The sequence below is a fragment of the Leguminivora glycinivorella genome, chromosome 25, assembly GCF_023078275.1.
Source record: "Leguminivora glycinivorella isolate SPB_JAAS2020 chromosome 25, LegGlyc_1.1, whole genome shotgun sequence".
In the NCBI taxonomy this organism is placed as follows: Eukaryota; Metazoa; Arthropoda; class Insecta; order Lepidoptera; family Tortricidae; genus Leguminivora; species Leguminivora glycinivorella.
The window spans coordinates 4,258,331-4,276,130 of record NC_062995.1 but is presented as its reverse complement, the minus strand read 5'-3'; the positions used below and the strand labels follow the sequence as shown (position 1 = coordinate 4,276,130).

At 38.7% G+C, this 17,800-nt stretch overlaps 1 protein-coding gene across 1 annotated transcript in view; it reads right to left on the bottom strand.

The window, feature by feature from the left end:
- Positions 1-760: 760 nt before the first annotated feature.
- The window catches only part of LOC125239149 (ATP-dependent RNA helicase abstrakt), a 38,779-nt gene continuing 21,739 nt past the window's right edge, over positions 761-17,800 (bottom strand). The window contains exons 5-14 of the mRNA XM_048146652.1: positions 14,857-14,993; positions 13,863-13,960; positions 12,657-12,820; positions 11,816-11,885; positions 10,816-10,951; positions 8,582-8,698; positions 6,423-6,509; positions 5,346-5,449; positions 3,184-3,283; positions 761-969 (exon numbers count right to left, since the gene is read on the bottom strand). Of these exons, the coding sequence (XP_048002609.1) occupies positions 881-969; positions 3,184-3,283; positions 5,346-5,449; positions 6,423-6,509; positions 8,582-8,698; positions 10,816-10,951; positions 11,816-11,885; positions 12,657-12,820; positions 13,863-13,960; positions 14,857-14,993 (1,102 nt within the window). The 3' untranslated portion in view covers positions 761-880. The remainder of the gene's footprint in view (positions 970-3,183; positions 3,284-5,345; positions 5,450-6,422; positions 6,510-8,581; positions 8,699-10,815; positions 10,952-11,815; positions 11,886-12,656; positions 12,821-13,862; positions 13,961-14,856; positions 14,994-17,800) is intronic.

Below are 17,800 nucleotides of genomic sequence, written 5' to 3'. Positions count from 1 at the left end.
TGAAGGCATAAAGTTTAATATGTCAGTGATTGTTTTGACACGCAGTAAGGTTCGAATTCGATGACGTCACTGCATCGCTGACAGCGTTTTCGGTGACTAAAATAAATAAAAAATTACACACATTTTCAATCGAAAATATGTAGTCATTATACACTTTGAATACACAAAATATATAAATGTTTTTTTATGTTAAATACTACAGAAGACAATAATTTATTGTGCCAAATTCGATATGAGTCTAGTAGCCTATTCTATTTATGTTTATTACATTTGATACATTAATTATATAGTGGTTTACAAAATGGCCTTCTTACCACGTTTGACATGTCGCTTCCCTGTCACAAGTGCGCATTGGCAAGTGCGATAAAGGGACAACATGGAATAAGATCCGCGGTAGATAAGGTTAGTGGCGCTCTGAGCAAAGTTTTGCGTAATAGGGGTATTACAATATTTTTCGTCACACCAACTGGTAAAGGCTTTCTTTGCTATTCGAAAACAGCAAAATTGCATTTTATCCACAAGAGTGCAAAGTAATTTCATACTAATTTTAACCTAGCTATAAATGATGATTTTGAATCATAAATATTGAATAAATTGATGGATTTGATTTATTTTGATGTTTTATAGTCAGTATTTTGTTCGTGTTGGTGTGGTGAAAAATTGTGTGTTTCACTCGGCGGCAAAGTTTGTTTAACCTTCGTGCCTTGAACCCCTCGCAACGCTCAAGATTCCACTTTTTGAACCACTCGCTACGCTCGCGGTTCAATATTGGAATCTTTCGCTTGCTCGGGTGTCAATATTGGCACGTGCGGTTAAACAACCACTTTGTCCCCTTGTGAAACAAATAACGTTTGAATAAATCTTGACAAATAAAATATAACTAATAATCTGCAGCGGTGTTGGCGAGGTAATCCCGCCGGCCGATATTGGACGCCTGCTTGTTTTGCACCGCCTCCAGTTTTGGACATTCTGGAATAATGGAAATAAAATTAATAAGATGAACGAGAAACAAGTAAAAGTATTCATATATCCAAATAGGTATATAAAAACTAGTGGATCTGTGAGCTGTAAATAAAAAACCGGCCAAGAGCGTGTCGGGCCACGCTCAGTGTAGGGTTCCGTAGTTTTCCGTATTTTTCTCAAAAACTACTGAACCTATCAAGTTCAAAACAATTTTCCTAGAAAGTCTTTTTAAAGTTCTACTTTTGTGATTTTTTTCATATTTTTTAAATATATGGTTCAAAAGTTAGAGGGGGGGGGGGGGTACGCACTTTTTTTTTTCCTCTAGGAGCGATTATTTCCGAAAATATTAATATTATCAAAAAACGATCTTAGCAAATCCTAATTCATTTTTAAATACCTATCCAACAATATATCACACGTTGGGGTTGGAATGAAAAAAAATATCAGCCCCCACTTTACATGTAGGGGGGGGTACCCTAATAAAACATTTTTTTCCATTTTTAATTTTTTCACTTTGTTGGCGTGATTGATATACATATTGGTGCCAAATTTCAGCTTTCTAGTGCTAACGGTTACTGAGATTATCCGCGGACGGACGGACGGACGGATGGACGGACGGACAGACAGACATGGCGAAACTATAAGGGTTCCTAGTTGACTACGGAACCCTAAAAAGGACATGACACCATGTTCTTACACAGATTGACTGAGGCCCACGATAAGCTCAAGAAGGCTTGTGTTGTGGCTACTCAGCCAACGATATATTATATAATATATAAATACTTATATACATAGAAAACATCCATGACCCAGGAACAAATATCTGTGCTTATCACACAAATAAATGCCCTTACCGGGATTCGAACCCGGGACCGCGGCGCAGCAGGCAGGGTCACTACCGACTGCGCCAGACCGGTCGTCGATTTAACGAGCGAAGGCGCGCACTGAGAGAAAATACAACCAGTTTTCATGTTCGTTCAACAAGTTTTTTGTTTAAAATAGCGCCTACGTGCTCTTTGGTTCAAACAACAAGCTACTTGTCATTTGAATCGGCAATATATTTGAATCAACAAGTCGCTTTTATAAAAACAACCTGACACATATTGTTTTAAACATACGTTTGGCTGATTCAAACGGATAAACCGCAACAAGTCGAACTTGTTAAATTCACAATGCAAATTTCTCTCAGTGCGGGTTAAAGCTAGACCTTTATAAATCAGACTAGCCAAAGGCAAAGACGTGGCCTACGATGGAGTGAGCTCGCCCAGAAGATGCCTGTTCACTCTCGATTTGAAGGTTGCCGGGTTATATGAGCTCGGTAGTAGTAGATGATATCGTCTCGCTCGAATCTAGAGCAGAGTCCAACTGGGGTAGTACCTCCGCCTTACAGAAGACCGCAGCCAAATAGCACTAGACCCTATTCATAGTGTTGTGTTCCTGTCGGTGAGTAAGGCTGCCAGAGCTCAACGAGGGTGCGGTGTGCTGATGACGGGAGGACTTACGGAACTAACTTGTTCCGTTTATTGTCCTTTGAGTCGTCGGCAACCCGAACCCTCCTTGGAACTTGTACACTCCTTTTTGCTGTGTACTTAACACAGCAAAAGGGAATGTACAAGTTTCTAATGGGGTGGCAACGCGCATGTGACACTGTTTGAGTTGCAGGCGTCCATAGGTTACGGTGACCGCTTTACATCAGGCGGGCCGTATACTTGTTTGCCACCGACGTAGTAGGAAAAAAAAAAAAAGACCTTTATAAATCAGACTAGCCAAAGGCAAAGACGTGGCCTACGATGGAGTGAGCTCGCCCAGAAGATGCCTGTTCACTCTTGATTTGAAGGTTGCCGGGTTATATGAGCTCGGTCGGTATTAAGATCAAGTAAGGAATACCGAGATCCGTCGTCGCACTAAGGTGCAAGACGTAGGTTTCGTTATTACTAAACTAAAATGGAGTTGGGCGGGACATGTTGCTAGGCAGAGTGATGGCAGGTGGACCAAAATGTTAACGGAATGGTGGCCGCTAACAAATGTAAGAAGTGCCTGGCATCCGTTGGCTCGTTGGGTCGACGACATCCGAAAAACTGCGGGTCACAACTGGATGAGATTAGCCCAGGACCGGGAGAAGTGGCGTACTAGAAGAGAGGCCTATGCTCAGCAGTGGGCGATAAAAAAAAAGGCTGATATGATGATGATGAGCTCGGTAGTAGTAGATGAGTAGTGTACCTGTGATCCTGTGGCCGAGGCCGCCGCAATAGGAGCAGCCCTGCCCGTCGGGCGCCGGCACATCGGGCTCGCCGATCATGTCCAGCAGGAACCCAGGCACCTGCACAGTCAAACGATTTGCTATTCTCCTCAGATCTGGGGCCCGTTTCTCGAAAGGTACAAGCCTTGTATTACAAGTGCGCGAACTGTCAAATCGTATGGGTTGTCATGGAAACACACTTGTAATACAAGGCTTGTACCTTTCGAGAAACGGGCCACTGTTAGTGCGTGCCTGTGTGGTGACGGTTTAAGAATTTCACCACCCCCTTTCTTCCCGTGGATGTCGTAGAAGGCGACTATGGGATATGGGTTAAATTGTGGTGTAGGCGAGAGGCTGGCAACCTGTCACTGCAATGTCACAATTTCGTTTTCTTTCAACCCCTTATTTGCCAAGAGTGGCCTTGAAGCTTTAGTAGTTTCATGTGCTCTGCCTACCCCTTTATGGGATACAGGCGTTATTGTATGTATGTTAGTGCGTTTTCACATTATCCGATCCGATATCGGGCCGATATCCCATACATTACAGGCGCCATCTTGGATTTTTTTCCATTGAAATCCTGCCGACATCCGATATCGGATCGGATAATGTGAAAACGGCCTTACACGGGCAACACGATTGTCAGCAATTCACATACAATTGCCTCGTTTGTTCAATACGCACCAACTAACTATATAATAGTACCTATAGAGCAAACGCGGTAACAGCACCTAACATAGTGCGTAATATAGTGATCCTTGGGTATAAGCGTGATTATAATAATTATTTGCAATCGCTAAATTCAAGTAACTATAAACATTATTAAGGTAGGGTAATATTTAACCTGTGTATCGACCTCTAACTTCACTTTTCGTTGTATGTATTGTTTACATCAGTTCACTGTTTTCTGTGTGGCTTGCACACTTTCACTGTAATTTTAAATATGTAATACAGTTTTTATTTTTTTAGTAACATATTGTGTATAATATTTTTCACTCAACGGATAACTGTTATTGGCCTAAAACTATGTAAAAACACCTATGTAAGTTGAATATTTACGGCTGTTGTTGTCCTAAATACCAATAAAAAAAAATAAAAATAAACACACCTTAAGAGGGCTTTCGTGTGAACAGTGAAATCGCAACCGAGCGCTTGATCATACCGTGTGTGGTATTAAATTAAAGGGATTTGCGAGTAGTTTACAAATATATATCACATTATAGGACTTTTTCTACTTGGTCTAACAAAATATGAGAAAATGTCCAAAAGTGGTAATAGTTGTGACGGTGAAGAATTTAAAATCACTAAGGCATAACAGCAATTTAAGTAAACGTTGCAGATTAATTAACAGAGGGCGGAATTACTCATGGCAAAAATCAAACGTCAATAGAGTTGGAACGTAAAATTTTATCGACTATCGATTAAACTGAAATTATCAGTATATTGTTGAGTTGTTTTCGACGTAAGTAAGACAAGGATACTTTTTTATCCATTTGGTGGCTGTTTTTCGTCTTGGATTAACCATTTTTTTCAAACGTAAATTAGTTGCAAAAGGACTAGTGACAGAAATGGTAATTAAATGTCATTCAATTTACTTTTAATCTAATCAAAGAGGTCAAAATCAAATGGTCGACTAGCTAATCAAAGAGGTTAATGTTAAAGTCAGAAATATAAAAGGTGACTGAATTTATCGATAGCTGAATATGTCGATAAAATTTAACATCCCAACTTTACTCTATTGACGTTTGATTTTTGCCATGAGCAATTCCGCCCTCTGTTAATTAAGTACAAAAATTATTTCGATGTGATGTAGATTTTGAAAGAAATTGTCACGTAATTTTAGGTAATTTCTGAAAAAAATTTAATTCGTCTTAGCCTCGTTTACTCTTTTTCAAAACCTTATAATAAAAATGTAGTCTGAGAAGATTGTAGTACAGGATATACGAATTATAAATTTACCTGTTTTAGTATTCGAAAATGTACTACCTACTGTTCTTCTGAGTTTTACGTAGTAACTCATTAGTATTAGTTAAATAAAGCGTAGGTACCTATTTGTCGTTTTGCGGGCAAGTGAAGGATCTGTTACGTTAGTAACTTATTAATAAGTGTGTTGTACAATTAACAGGGAGATAATAATCTAGGATACCTTTTGTCCGGCTTCTCTCAGCAAATGCGCTAAATCTTTAAGCACGCTGCTCTCCGCCGCACGGCCAAGTAAAGTCGTTGCTACACCCTCGCCGCCAGCTCGCCCTGTAATATTACGTAACATTTTTAGTTTATTTAATTATCATTGGATGAATCATGTATACTCGAAGTTATAGTACCTAATTTCAAATTTATTATACTTGTACAGTCAACCAATTGGAACCCTCGGACACTGGCGATATGAAAGAGGTGCGTTCCTAGCACACAGTCTAAGCTCGTATAGGTGAATGCGTAATATGCCTGTATGAGTGAAATATTGATTATAATATTTTTACTTGTAACATTCAGAGTCTTTTACAACTCTAGAAGTATTATAGATTTCTTTTATCTTTGTATCTGTTTGCGCTTTCTTTATGTATTAATTATAGTTAGTAATAATATGACATTTAGAGACTTTATACATCTCTAACTCTATATCAGTGTATAGCTACTTTGCTTATGATTAATATTTTTAATTGTTAATATTTCTATTAATTTCATTTGTTTAACTTTAATGAATACTCTGTAATGTTGACATGTTAAAGTGCCCCCGTGGCCTATTTGCTGAATAAATGATTTTGTATTTTGTATTTGTATAACAGGTCGACTGGTCGCGTTTTGACAGGCGGCTTTGAAAGAAATGGCCCAAGTCCATAAATAAATTTACTATAAATACAGTGCGTAAACGTAATAAGGGCGATAAATGAAACCAGGCATATAATTCAATATTGTTATCATTAATTAAGAGGTATTTTTGAGTTACTTTTAAGTTTCAGCCCATAATTAATTTTTGAAAAATTTCCCAGCAGCAATGTACTGTAAACGTGGTTGCGATGACAATCAATGACAACTGTCAACGAGCGTTTAACGCGAGTGTGTTTGCATTACGTTGCGGGCCGAATTAATTTGTATGGATAAAAAAAATATTTCAATTTTAAGTAAAAGTTATCTAATTCCATTTTTTATGTCCTATACTCACCACCGTTAAGAGGTTCGCCCGTATTAGGTTTACACCCTGTATACTAGTAAACCTAATTACCTGTACGTCCGATGCGATGCACGTAATTCTCGATGTCCTCAGGCATATCATAGTTGATCACATGCTGAATGTTGGCGAAATCGAGACCTGAACACAAACATATGAGATTACTAGATTTTACCCGCGACTTTCACGCTTTAAAAATTGAAGAACTCTAGCCGCTAAGGCACAGGTACTAACCTAGTTTAGGGGTCAAAGTTTGACCACTACTAGCCGACATCTTTGTACCAATCCCTAGTATAGTTATTATGTAACTTGCCCTATTATGTACAATAAATAGTTATTTGTTATACAAGGGGGCAAAGTTGTATTTTAACGCCGAGTGTGGAATTGAAAAACGAGCAAGTGAAAGAATTCTATAGTTGAGTAGAGAATAGAATCCTGAACTTGCGAGTTTTTTAACACACAAGTAAAATACATTTGCACCCGAGTGTAACACAAAACTTTTCCCCTCACTATAGCGAGGAAACTACAATGCAAAAAATGCGTTTATCATTGCTTCCAGTAGTTCCACAGGTGGTAAATCATCTTTATTACTAGATTCACCTACTTTTATCAATTTTAAAGCAGTTAATTTGACTTTATTCAAGGTCAAATTACTTTACCCACTAGTGGATAAAATGCGTTTTTACCCGCTGGTATTACAGGACAAAACACGTGTTTCCGAGCTAGTGAGGGGAAAAATATTTTATTATTATTAAAGCGGATTATCGATTTCCCATACAAAAGTAGACCTTATTTTCGTCCCTAGATTTTAACATTATACTATTGAAAGTGTTTTAGATATTAACCGCTCACTGCAGGATTTTTATTTCCTAAAACCTAAATTGCCGCGCAATCTCCTTGGAATGAGGTCTGGATTCTTCAAAAAAACCGGCCAAGTGCGAGTCGGACTCGCGCACCGAGGGTTCCGTACAAACATTAAAATTATTAAAAAAAAATATATTATGTGATGTAACTAAAAATTTATGGTTTTCGTAATTTTTCCTTTATCTATGCTATAAGACGTTGCTTCGTACCAAATTTCAAGATTCTGAGTTCACGGGAAGCACCCTGTAGGTTTTGATTCCCTTGCAAGTGTCGAAAATTTGCGGCATAAACGGCTGTATCTTTTGATTGCGTTGGCTTAGAAGTTTGATTTTTTCACAGCTTCAAGGGACAGTAGACCTGAGTAATTGATATAAATTTCAGCTTCATACCTCCACGCGTTCCTGAGAAAAAGGGTCTTGACAGACGGACGGACGGACAGACGGACAACAAAGTGATCCTATAAGGGTTCCGTTTTTTCCTTTTGAGGTACGGAACCCTAAAAAGGAGTGTACAAGGGCCCATTTCTCAAAGCTACAAGTTACAATTTACAAGCGGTTGTCAATATCTAATATGACAAGTTGGAAAGAGACTTCCGCTTGTAATTTTTAACTTTCAGTTTTGAGAAATGGCCCCCAAGTATTCAAAAATGGCTGTGACAGACGGACAGACAGACACACGAGTGATCCTATAAGGCAGCGGTTCTCAAACTTATTTTCCCATGGAACCCTTTTAGAAAGTAAAACATCTGACGGAACACTTAAATTAAATATTTTTTTTATTGCAATCTTTATTTTAATAAGCAATCATGATAGTAAAATCTAATCACTAGATTCTAATGTGAGGTATTACATGAAACTGTTTTTTATTTTTTAACAATTGGTGAATATTTGGTTTTATGGCCCGTGTGGTGACGGGTTAAGAATTTCACCACCCCCTTTCTTCCCGTGGGTGTCGTAGAAGTCGACTGTGGGATACGGGTTAAATTGTGGCGTAGGCGAGAGGCTGGCAACCTGTCACTGCAATGTCACAATTTTCGTTTTTTTTTTCAACCCCATTTTCCAAGAGTGGCACTGAAACTTGAGTAGTTCATGTGCTCTGCCTACCCCTTTATGAGATACAGGCGTGATTGTATGTTGTTGTTGTTGTTGGTTTTATGGAAGAGAGTTGAAGTTGCATATCAGGTAGGTAGGTACTTACCCAAAATTCACACGGAGTCCCCAGAGAGGCTTTGCGGAGCCCTAGGGGTCCGCGGAGCACACTTTGAGAATGGCTGCTATAAGGGTTCCGTTTTTCCTCTTTGAGGTACGGAAACCTAAAAATGATTACAAGTTTTTGAATGGTCGACTTGCCTTTGCTAGCAACGTCCGTGGCTACCAGAACGTCCTTCTCTCCTTTCCTAAAGGCATCTACAGCGCGCGATCGCTCCTCCTGATCCTTGCCGCCGTGGATAGCCACCGCCTCCACACCTAAAACAAATATAGATTACGTTAGTCTGGCAATCATTTGTAGAAATTAAAAATCGGCCAAGAGCGTGTCGGGCCACGCTCAGTGTAGGGTTCCGTAGTTTTTCGTATTTTTCTCAAAAACTACTGACCCTATCAAGTTCAAAACAATTTTCCTAGAAAGTCTTTACAAAGTTCTACTTTGGTGATTTTTTTCATATTTTTTAAACATATGGTTCAAAAGTTAGAGGGGGGGGAGGACGCACTTTTTTTTCCTTTAGGAGCGATTATTTCCGAAAATATTAATATTATCAAAAAACGATTTTAGTAAACCCTTATTCATTTTTAAATACCTATCCAACAATATATCACACGTTGGGTTTGGAATAAAAAAAATATCAGCCCCCACTTTACATGTAGGGGGGGTACCCTAATAAAACAATTTTTTCCATTTTTTATTTTTGCACTTTGTTGGCGTGATTGATATACATATTGGTACCAAATTTCAGCTTTCTAGTGCTTACGGTTATTGAGATTATCCGCGGACGGACGGACGGACGGACAGACAGACATGGCGAAACTATAAGGGTTCCTAGTTGACTACGGAACCCTAAAAATCGGCAACATTCTAGGGCATTTTCGAGCATTTCTTTTTTTTGCCATTTTTTTTATTTTGATTTTTTTAGACTATTATTAAATATTATGAGTGTAACTTGCTCGAAATTAATGATTTATTATACTATTATTAGGGAATTTTAGGTCAATTGTACTCCGAATCACGAGTACTTTCAATCTCACTGGGAGCCAAAAATTGTCCCAGAATTTCCATACATTTTTGTTACTTTCCGCTTTTGTTGCTCCACACTGTATGGAAAATAGTAAAAAAATAAGAAAAAATCGTATGGGTAATTTTTTTTAACTACTAGGATTGACGAAGCTTGTGATTCTGAGTAGAAATACCATAATTTTTTTCAAAAATATCACATTTCATAAAAGTGGCAAAAAAAGAAATGCTCTTTCGCGAAAAAGGATTCAGAAACTTATTTTTGTAAAATAGGTAAATTTAATATTTTTTCTAGTCAGAATCTAAAATGGGATATCGGTCCGACATCCAATATCGGATCGGATAATGTGAAAAAGCACGTATTCTTATTAAATAGGTACGCTTCTGCTTTTACATTTCGAGCATTGATTGAAAAAAATTACCAATGTCCCGTTCAAACGCGAATTTTCTCAAAATTGGCTGGGGTAAAGGGTTTTTTTTGAGGTAATGTGCAGAATAGGCTAGTTTCCTATACTTAAAATAAAATATTTTATGCAGTGCACGGAATAAAGTACCACATAATTAGAAGAAAAATATGGACAGTAGTTATGTTTAAACATGATTTCTTTTTAATAAGTCGAAGATATATATATCTTATAAAGTATCTAAATGAATTGACCGTGACGTCACTCCTCAGTATTTCATAGTAATTCCATATTAGCAAATCGTTTGGACAGTTCTTAAAAAGAAGCTGATTTGACTTGTAGGAAATTAGCCTATTAAGCACAGAAAACTGATTGAATAGAATAGAATAGAACTCATTTATTCAGGCAACACATCAGTAAGTACAAAACAATAGATAAAGTAGGATAAAACACATCAAACATCAATAGATAAAATAGGATAAAAAGTTGCACAAGGTAAAAAGTAGTAATAACGATGTGAGGCCTAAAATGGTCTCCACTCAGCATTGCAGATGACACGGCTAGCGTGGTCAACGGCGCTGGTTTTCTGTGGAGCCAGCGGGGTTTGCGGGACAGCACACTGAACGGCACTGACGACGTAAATAAATAATATTATAAATATATACTATGTCTTATTTGGTTAGTAAATAACTACAAAATACAAGAATAGTTACATAATTGCATGCTTTAAACGCCGAAAAAAAATCGCAACACACGAAACATGATGCGTTTATACGGAACAGCCCGTGGAATGATCCATTTATGCCCAAAGAGAATATTTCTAAAATCCTAATTTAAATAAATAAATAAAAGATATTTATTTACCAACACAGCACAAAATGGACATGTAAGGACTTATAAAAACTTAGTAAGTAAAATTACAGGTGTGTGTGCAGTAAAATGGATTAACTTACCTTTAAGCAGCAGGTACTCGTGTATCGCGTCCACGTCTTGTTTTCTCTCAGCGAACACTAAAACTGGCGGAGGTGTTTTCTGTAAGCACTGCAGTAGGTGCACTGTTCGCGCTTCTGCCTTTACGGGCTCCAGTTCCTAGAAAAAAATACTTATTTTATGAAAAATTCATGATTACATTGCATGAAATGTCAATGTTATCACAGAGGAATAAATGACAGAAGAGTTGTAACTCCATACATCAGTAAATGCAAGTTATTTGTAGTGACATCTAGCGTCAAATAGCATAAATTATCACTACCACTACTCGACACTAGGTGCCAGCAGGGTTGCGTCTGCCAAAAATGTAATATTGAAACAGTTTACAACTTAAATTACAAGCAGTAGGACTTGAAAATAGAGCACTGATTAATACTATTGTAATATTACTAATATTAGCTAAAAATGGTTGAGCATTAGACTTTTGTTTCGTCACAACATCTATTGACAAGTAGCAGTACGTTTCTATTTAATAAGTCAAAGAGAAAGATAAAAAGTAAATGAATTGACCGTGACGTCACTCTTCAGTATTTCATAGTAATTCTATATTAGCAAATCGTTTTGACAGTTCTTAAAAAGAAGCTTGACTTGTAGGTAACTAGATTATTGGCCTATTGATGAGTGCTAAAAATTCAGCTACAAGCCGGCAATTGGCAGGAAGGAAGGATCGGGATAAGTGGCTCTCGTTTTGAAGGCCAGGATTCTCTTTGGATCGCAGAGATTAGTTTGTTAGTTACCATAGAGGAATTACTAAGGGAAGAGTAGCAGGTACTGATAATTTACGCTAGTTGCCGCGTGGATGACGCTAGATGTCACTACAAATAACTTGCATTTACTGATGTATGGAGTTACAACTCTTCCTTTACTTATTCCTCTATGTTAGTTACAGCTGTCAGGAAGAAACAAATACAAGACTGGCAAAAAAGATCACAAGAGGGTAAATAATAATAAAAGTGTTTTTACCTGTCGCACGTTCAACGACGCCGCACCCGCTCTGCCCACGTTGACTGTGACAGGTTTGACAAGCGCTGACCTGATAACAAAAAAAAAAAAACATTTTGAAAAAAAAAAAAAACCGACATAGTGGACCGATTTCCATGAAACATGGCTAAGAACACTCCCGACTAAATCAGCTTTCAAAAAAAAAACGAAATCCGTTCGGGAGCTATGATGCCACAGACAGACAAGTCAAACTTATAACGCCCCGTCGTTTTTGCGTCGGGGATTAAAAATGTAAATGTGCGATGAAGTCCCGTTTTGTCATGTTCTAAATTTATAAAAACTTATATGGATTAATGACAACCCCGCTGACATAATTTTGCAAGATTCAGTTGCATAATGTTTATGTGACTTGAACAGCAGAATTGAAATACAATAGCAAGTGTGACACCCCTTGATCATCCATAGGTTGCGGTGACTGCTTTCCATCAGGCGGGCCGTATACCTGTTTGCCACCGACGTGGTATACATATAAAAAAAAGCAATTTTGCCCAAGCCAAAGAGGATCGAGTATTGTAGAAAGTTGCTGTCAAAGTAAAATGTGTAATCACAGTGCATAGACTGCCATCTCTCGACACAAGCTTAAAACTTTTGAACCTCGGTTTCGACAATTTGGCCCATATTGTTAGCTTGATATGTGTTAAAATGTCAAATATTATTACTAGCGCCATCTAGCCGAGCGTTCCCCAAAGGTGTAACACCATCTAGGCTACCGTACCTTTTTCTCTATGGCTTTGAGGTACGTTTTTTTCTTAGACCTTATCCTATAATAATTAACTAAAATATTAGAAACATTTATAAATACCTGGCGAAATTCTGTATTTTCCTAGGCATAGTGGCGCTGAACAGTAGAGTCTGCCGCTGCCCAGTGAAGTATGAGAATATTGTCCGTACGTCTTCCTCGAACCCCATGTCTATCATCCGATCCGCTTCGTCCATACAAAGGTAGCGGCATACATTTAATCGTACCTGAAATCCATACTAATATTAGAAATGGGAAAGTGTGTGTCTGTTTGTTTGTCCGTCTTTCACGGCAAAACGGAGCGACGAATTGTAGTGATTTTTTAAGTGGAGATAGTTGAAGGGATGGAGAGTGACATAGGCTACTTTTTGTAAGTAAATATTCTTTATTGCACCACAAGGATAACAGATTACAAATAGCAGACATTAAACATAGGTAGCAACAGGCGGTCTTATCGCTGTAAGCGATCTCTACCAGACAACCTTAGGGTAGCAGGAAATAAAGAATAGACATTTTGAAAATGGTAGTGCAAGAAATAATTAAAGGAATAGGAAAATTACACATACACTAAAATATATATATAAATAAATAAATAAAAATAAAATATCATGTACACAAACATACACATATAAGTATTAGTAGTAGTATTTTTGTCTCTTTCTAACGCGAGCTAAATCGAGGGTAAATGCCATACCTGGAACGCGATGGGATTGTATCCGGCCTTCAAAGTAGTGTGTGATATGGCCAGCACTTTAGATAGTAAACATGCATTATTGGTATAAATGTTTTTTTTTTTAATGAAAATGCTCCTCGTTACGGAGCGAAACATGTCGAGCGAATTTCGACTACACGTGACACGTTACACGTGAGTGATCCTTTCCTTTCCATTCCTTTGCTATTTAAAAATATTTTAAGCGGGTTACTCACGTATTAAGTCGATATAGCGTTCGACATGTTTCGGTCCAATTTCGAGGACCTTTCTCAAGAGTAGCGACCCCGCCTTTACTTGTCGAGAGCGCGACGCATACGAAATTGGACCGAAACATGTCGAACGCTATATCGACTTAATACGTGAGTAACCCGTTTAAAATATTTTTAAATATGTATGAGTCTCACGGGAGTTTTATAGTTAAAATTCCTTTGCTAATTTGTGGATTGGCAAAAAATTTTCTAGTTTACGATTAACATGGATTTCCGCAAAGTAAGTAACGCCTGATTCCATCGATTATTTGAAAACCGGTTTATATGTTTTTAATATTTGGTATTTACCATTTTCTTATCAAGCATGTCCATGAGGCGACCCGGAGTCGCGACCATTATGTGAACGCCTCGTTGTACCACCTCCATACATTCCGACACCGCCACTCCTGCGAACATTATAGACATAATTAGATTACATACATACATACAATCACACCTGTATCCCATGAAGGGGTAGGCAGAGCACATGGAACTACTCAAGTTTCAGTGCCACTCTTGGCAAATAAGGGGTTGACAGAAAACGAAACTGTGACATTGCAGTGACAGGTTGCCAGCCACTCGCCTACGCCACAATTTAATTAGATTAAAAAAAAATCCGAATAGTCAGTCAGGCGTTCGGCTCGCATTTGATACGTAGCATATATTATACACCGTGTTTTTTTTGTTTTCCGTTAAATTCGACACGTAGTTAGGTTCATTATCAGGAACCAACCTGTATATCACTTTTAGTTAAATTCGCAAAAAAAATGTTAATGAATTATATCATTCAATCATTCCTTCCATTCGTTCTCGTATGTAATATTAAGTAATGTCATACCTCCAATAGCCAGACAACTTCTGGTCTCCGGCATACCGGTCATCTTGAGGTGTTTCACGAACTGCTGTATAATTTCGTGGGTTTGCTTGGCCAGCTCGCGCGAGGGGCATATTATGGCTCCATTTGGCCCTTTATTTTGACTAATGATGTCTCAATCATACATTCGCTTGTATCCTACATTCATTCTTTCGTTCAATGGTTCATTCATTCACTCATTTGGTCATTCATTCGTTTACAAATCGTTTGTTCGAACATTCATTTATTCGTTCCTTCATTCATTCACTCGTTCATTTGTTCTTTAATTCATTCATTTATAAATCGCTGGTATCGCGCATAATTTATTAGTTCTTTCATTAATTCACCTATAAATTCATTAATTTGCTAGTTCATTCTTTTACCCATGAATTACATCATTCAATCATTCCTTCCATTCGTTCTCGTATGTAATATTAAGTAATGTCATACCTCCAATAGCGAGACAACTTCTGATCTCCGGCATACCGGTCATCTTGAGGTGTTTCACGAAGTGCTGTATTATTTCGTGGGTTTGCTTGGCCAGCTCGCGTGAGGGGCATATTATAAGCCCGTAGGGGCCTTCGTTTCTGCAACAAAAGGTGTGTGTGTGGATTGAGTGAGCACCTTCCGAAAATAAAATAAAATATGCTGATCATTTAGTAAAAGTTCTAAAACAATTGTAAAACGAATCTCTGAATTTGTAAAAAGATAAATCAAAAGATACAGCCATTAACATGTGCTCACTCAGTTCTCACAAACTACCAACGAAAACAGTGAATATATTCATTTAACATATAATATTTATATACTAACATTTAGTAAAAAATAGGCCAACCTACCTCTATAAATATTAGATCACCTAGTGACGTATTTAATTTTTTACAAATAGTTTCTTATGCTCACTCAATCCTCACACTTTTGAAAAGCTGAATTTTGATGAAAAACATAAGATTTAGACCGCTATTATATGTGTATAGTTTAGTAAAAGTGAAATGGGAATTTGTAAAATACAAAACGTACCACTAACGTGTCAGGTTTTTTTATAATAAATTTTTGTAAGTGCTCACTCAGTCCACACGTTTTGAGAAAGTTAAAAATGTAAATATCTTACGATTTGTAGCACCTAAGACACTCGAAAGTACTTCAACATTTAGTAAAAATTTTTACTAAATATCCACCATCTAATATTTTATATTCGTTGTCTGGTTTTAAAGATATTCAGACATAACTTTTCTCATACAAATGTATCAAGTAGGGTGACCACACTACACACACATAGCAAGGCAGTGAGGAAAGCGAAAAGGAAAGCGTGGAAAAACCACTGCGATCAAATCGGTTCCATTCCGGAAGGCATGAGACTCACGAAGGCACTAGCCACAACGAAGTCAGTCCCACTCACCTCTATTAGAAGGAGTGATGGTGGAATGACTGAAACGGGGCTAGAGACCCTCAAGGTGATGTGTGCCACACATTTTCCAGGCTCGATAATAAATCAGAGTGTACCAGACGATGAACCAATTAGTGTTACGGAACAGTGCACTCGCACGACCAGGCATAATTGGGACACGTCGAAAAAGGTAGTAGACCACAACAAAATACAATGGGCATTATCGACATTTCAGCCATATAAAGCCCCGGGGCCAGATGGAATCTACCCCATACTACTACGAGAAGGCGCTAACGTACTTATACCCCACTTGAGTAGACTGTACAAAGCGTGTATTGCCTTCGGACATGTACCACGTGCATGGAGGTTAGTAAAGGTAACATACTTGCCCAAACCAGGCAAAGAGGATTACACAGAAGCCAAATCATATAGGCCCATAAGTCTATCATCATTTCTCCTTAAAACTTTGGAGAAACTGGTGGACAGACACATCAGGGATGGTCCGCTCAAGAGACATCCACTACACCGCTTGCAATGTGCATACCAGCCGGGCAAGTCCACGGAGACAGCACTACACCTGGTGACAACTAGAGCGGAGCAGGCCATAGAAAACAAAGAACTATGTCTTGCTGCATTTCTGGATGTCGAAGGTGCCTTTGATCGCACCACATATGGTGCAATCAATAATGCTGCACTCAAACATGGCATAGAACCTACCATCTGCCGCTGGATAGGTAATATGTTGAACAGCCGGCTAATTAAGTCCTCCCTCATGGGGGAAGAGTTACTAGCCACAGCAACAAAAGGTTGTCCACAAGGTGGGGTTCTCTCTCCGACTCTATGGAGCCTGGTAGTGAACTCACTTTTGGAAGAACTAAATAAGGGCCCAGTATATACAGTGGGTTATGCAGATGATTTAGTGATACTCATAAACGGGAAATTCCCGGGAACGGTGTCAGAAATCATGAATACAGCACTGAGGCAAGTGGAGAGGTGGTGTAACCACCAACAACTCTCCATCAATCCAGGCAAAACAGTGGTAGTACCGTTTACCAGGAAAAGGGCCCTTACTGGCATGGAGCAACTAAGGCTCTATGGAAGGGTACTTGAACTTTCCAATGAAGTGAAATATCTAGGGGTAACACTAGACAAAGAACTGAACTGGAAAAGACACGTCGAACTGACCACAGCCAAGGCACTTAGAGTGTTTGGAATGTGTAGGTCAGCTTACGGCAAAACATGGGGTTTAAACCCAAAGGTACTAAGGTGGATCTACACCATGATGGTGAGACCTATAATCCTGTACGGAAGCCTGGCCTGGTGGCCAAGGACATTACTGAGCACATGCAAGGATGTCCTCATGAAGGTACAAAGGACAGCATGCATGGCTATAACGGGTGCGTTCAGAACGACGCCAACAGCAGCATTGGAGGTACTATTGGATCTCCCGCCGCTACATCTAGTGATACAGTCTGAGGCACTGAAATCGCTACACCGGCTGGCTTTAACAGGCCTCTGGAGCGATAGCATGCCGAAGACTAAACACACAAGCATGGAATACAACAATTCTATGGGAAGGCTGATGAGTATGGGCTGCGACAAAATGCAACCGAAATTCATCTTCCACAAAAACTTCAAAACCAAAGTCCATACTAGAGCCGAATGGAAGGAGGGTCTGGAGATACCCACCCCTGATGACAACACCATCATCTGGTATACAGACGGGTCCAAGATGGCATCTGGTACGGGCGCAGGCATTTATGCAAATGACTACAGTGGTAGTATCAGCATGGGCAATTATGCCACGGTCTTCCAAGCCGAGACATATGCAATAATTGCCTGTGTACATGAGAATATAGTTAGACAAATCCAAGGTAAGACTATCTATATACTCAGCGACAGTCAAGCGGCACTCAAAGCCTTCACATCGCCCAGAGTTACCTCTAGACTGGTATTAAACGGCATCCAAGCTCTTAACAAGCTTGGAAGGCAAAACAAGGTGCAACT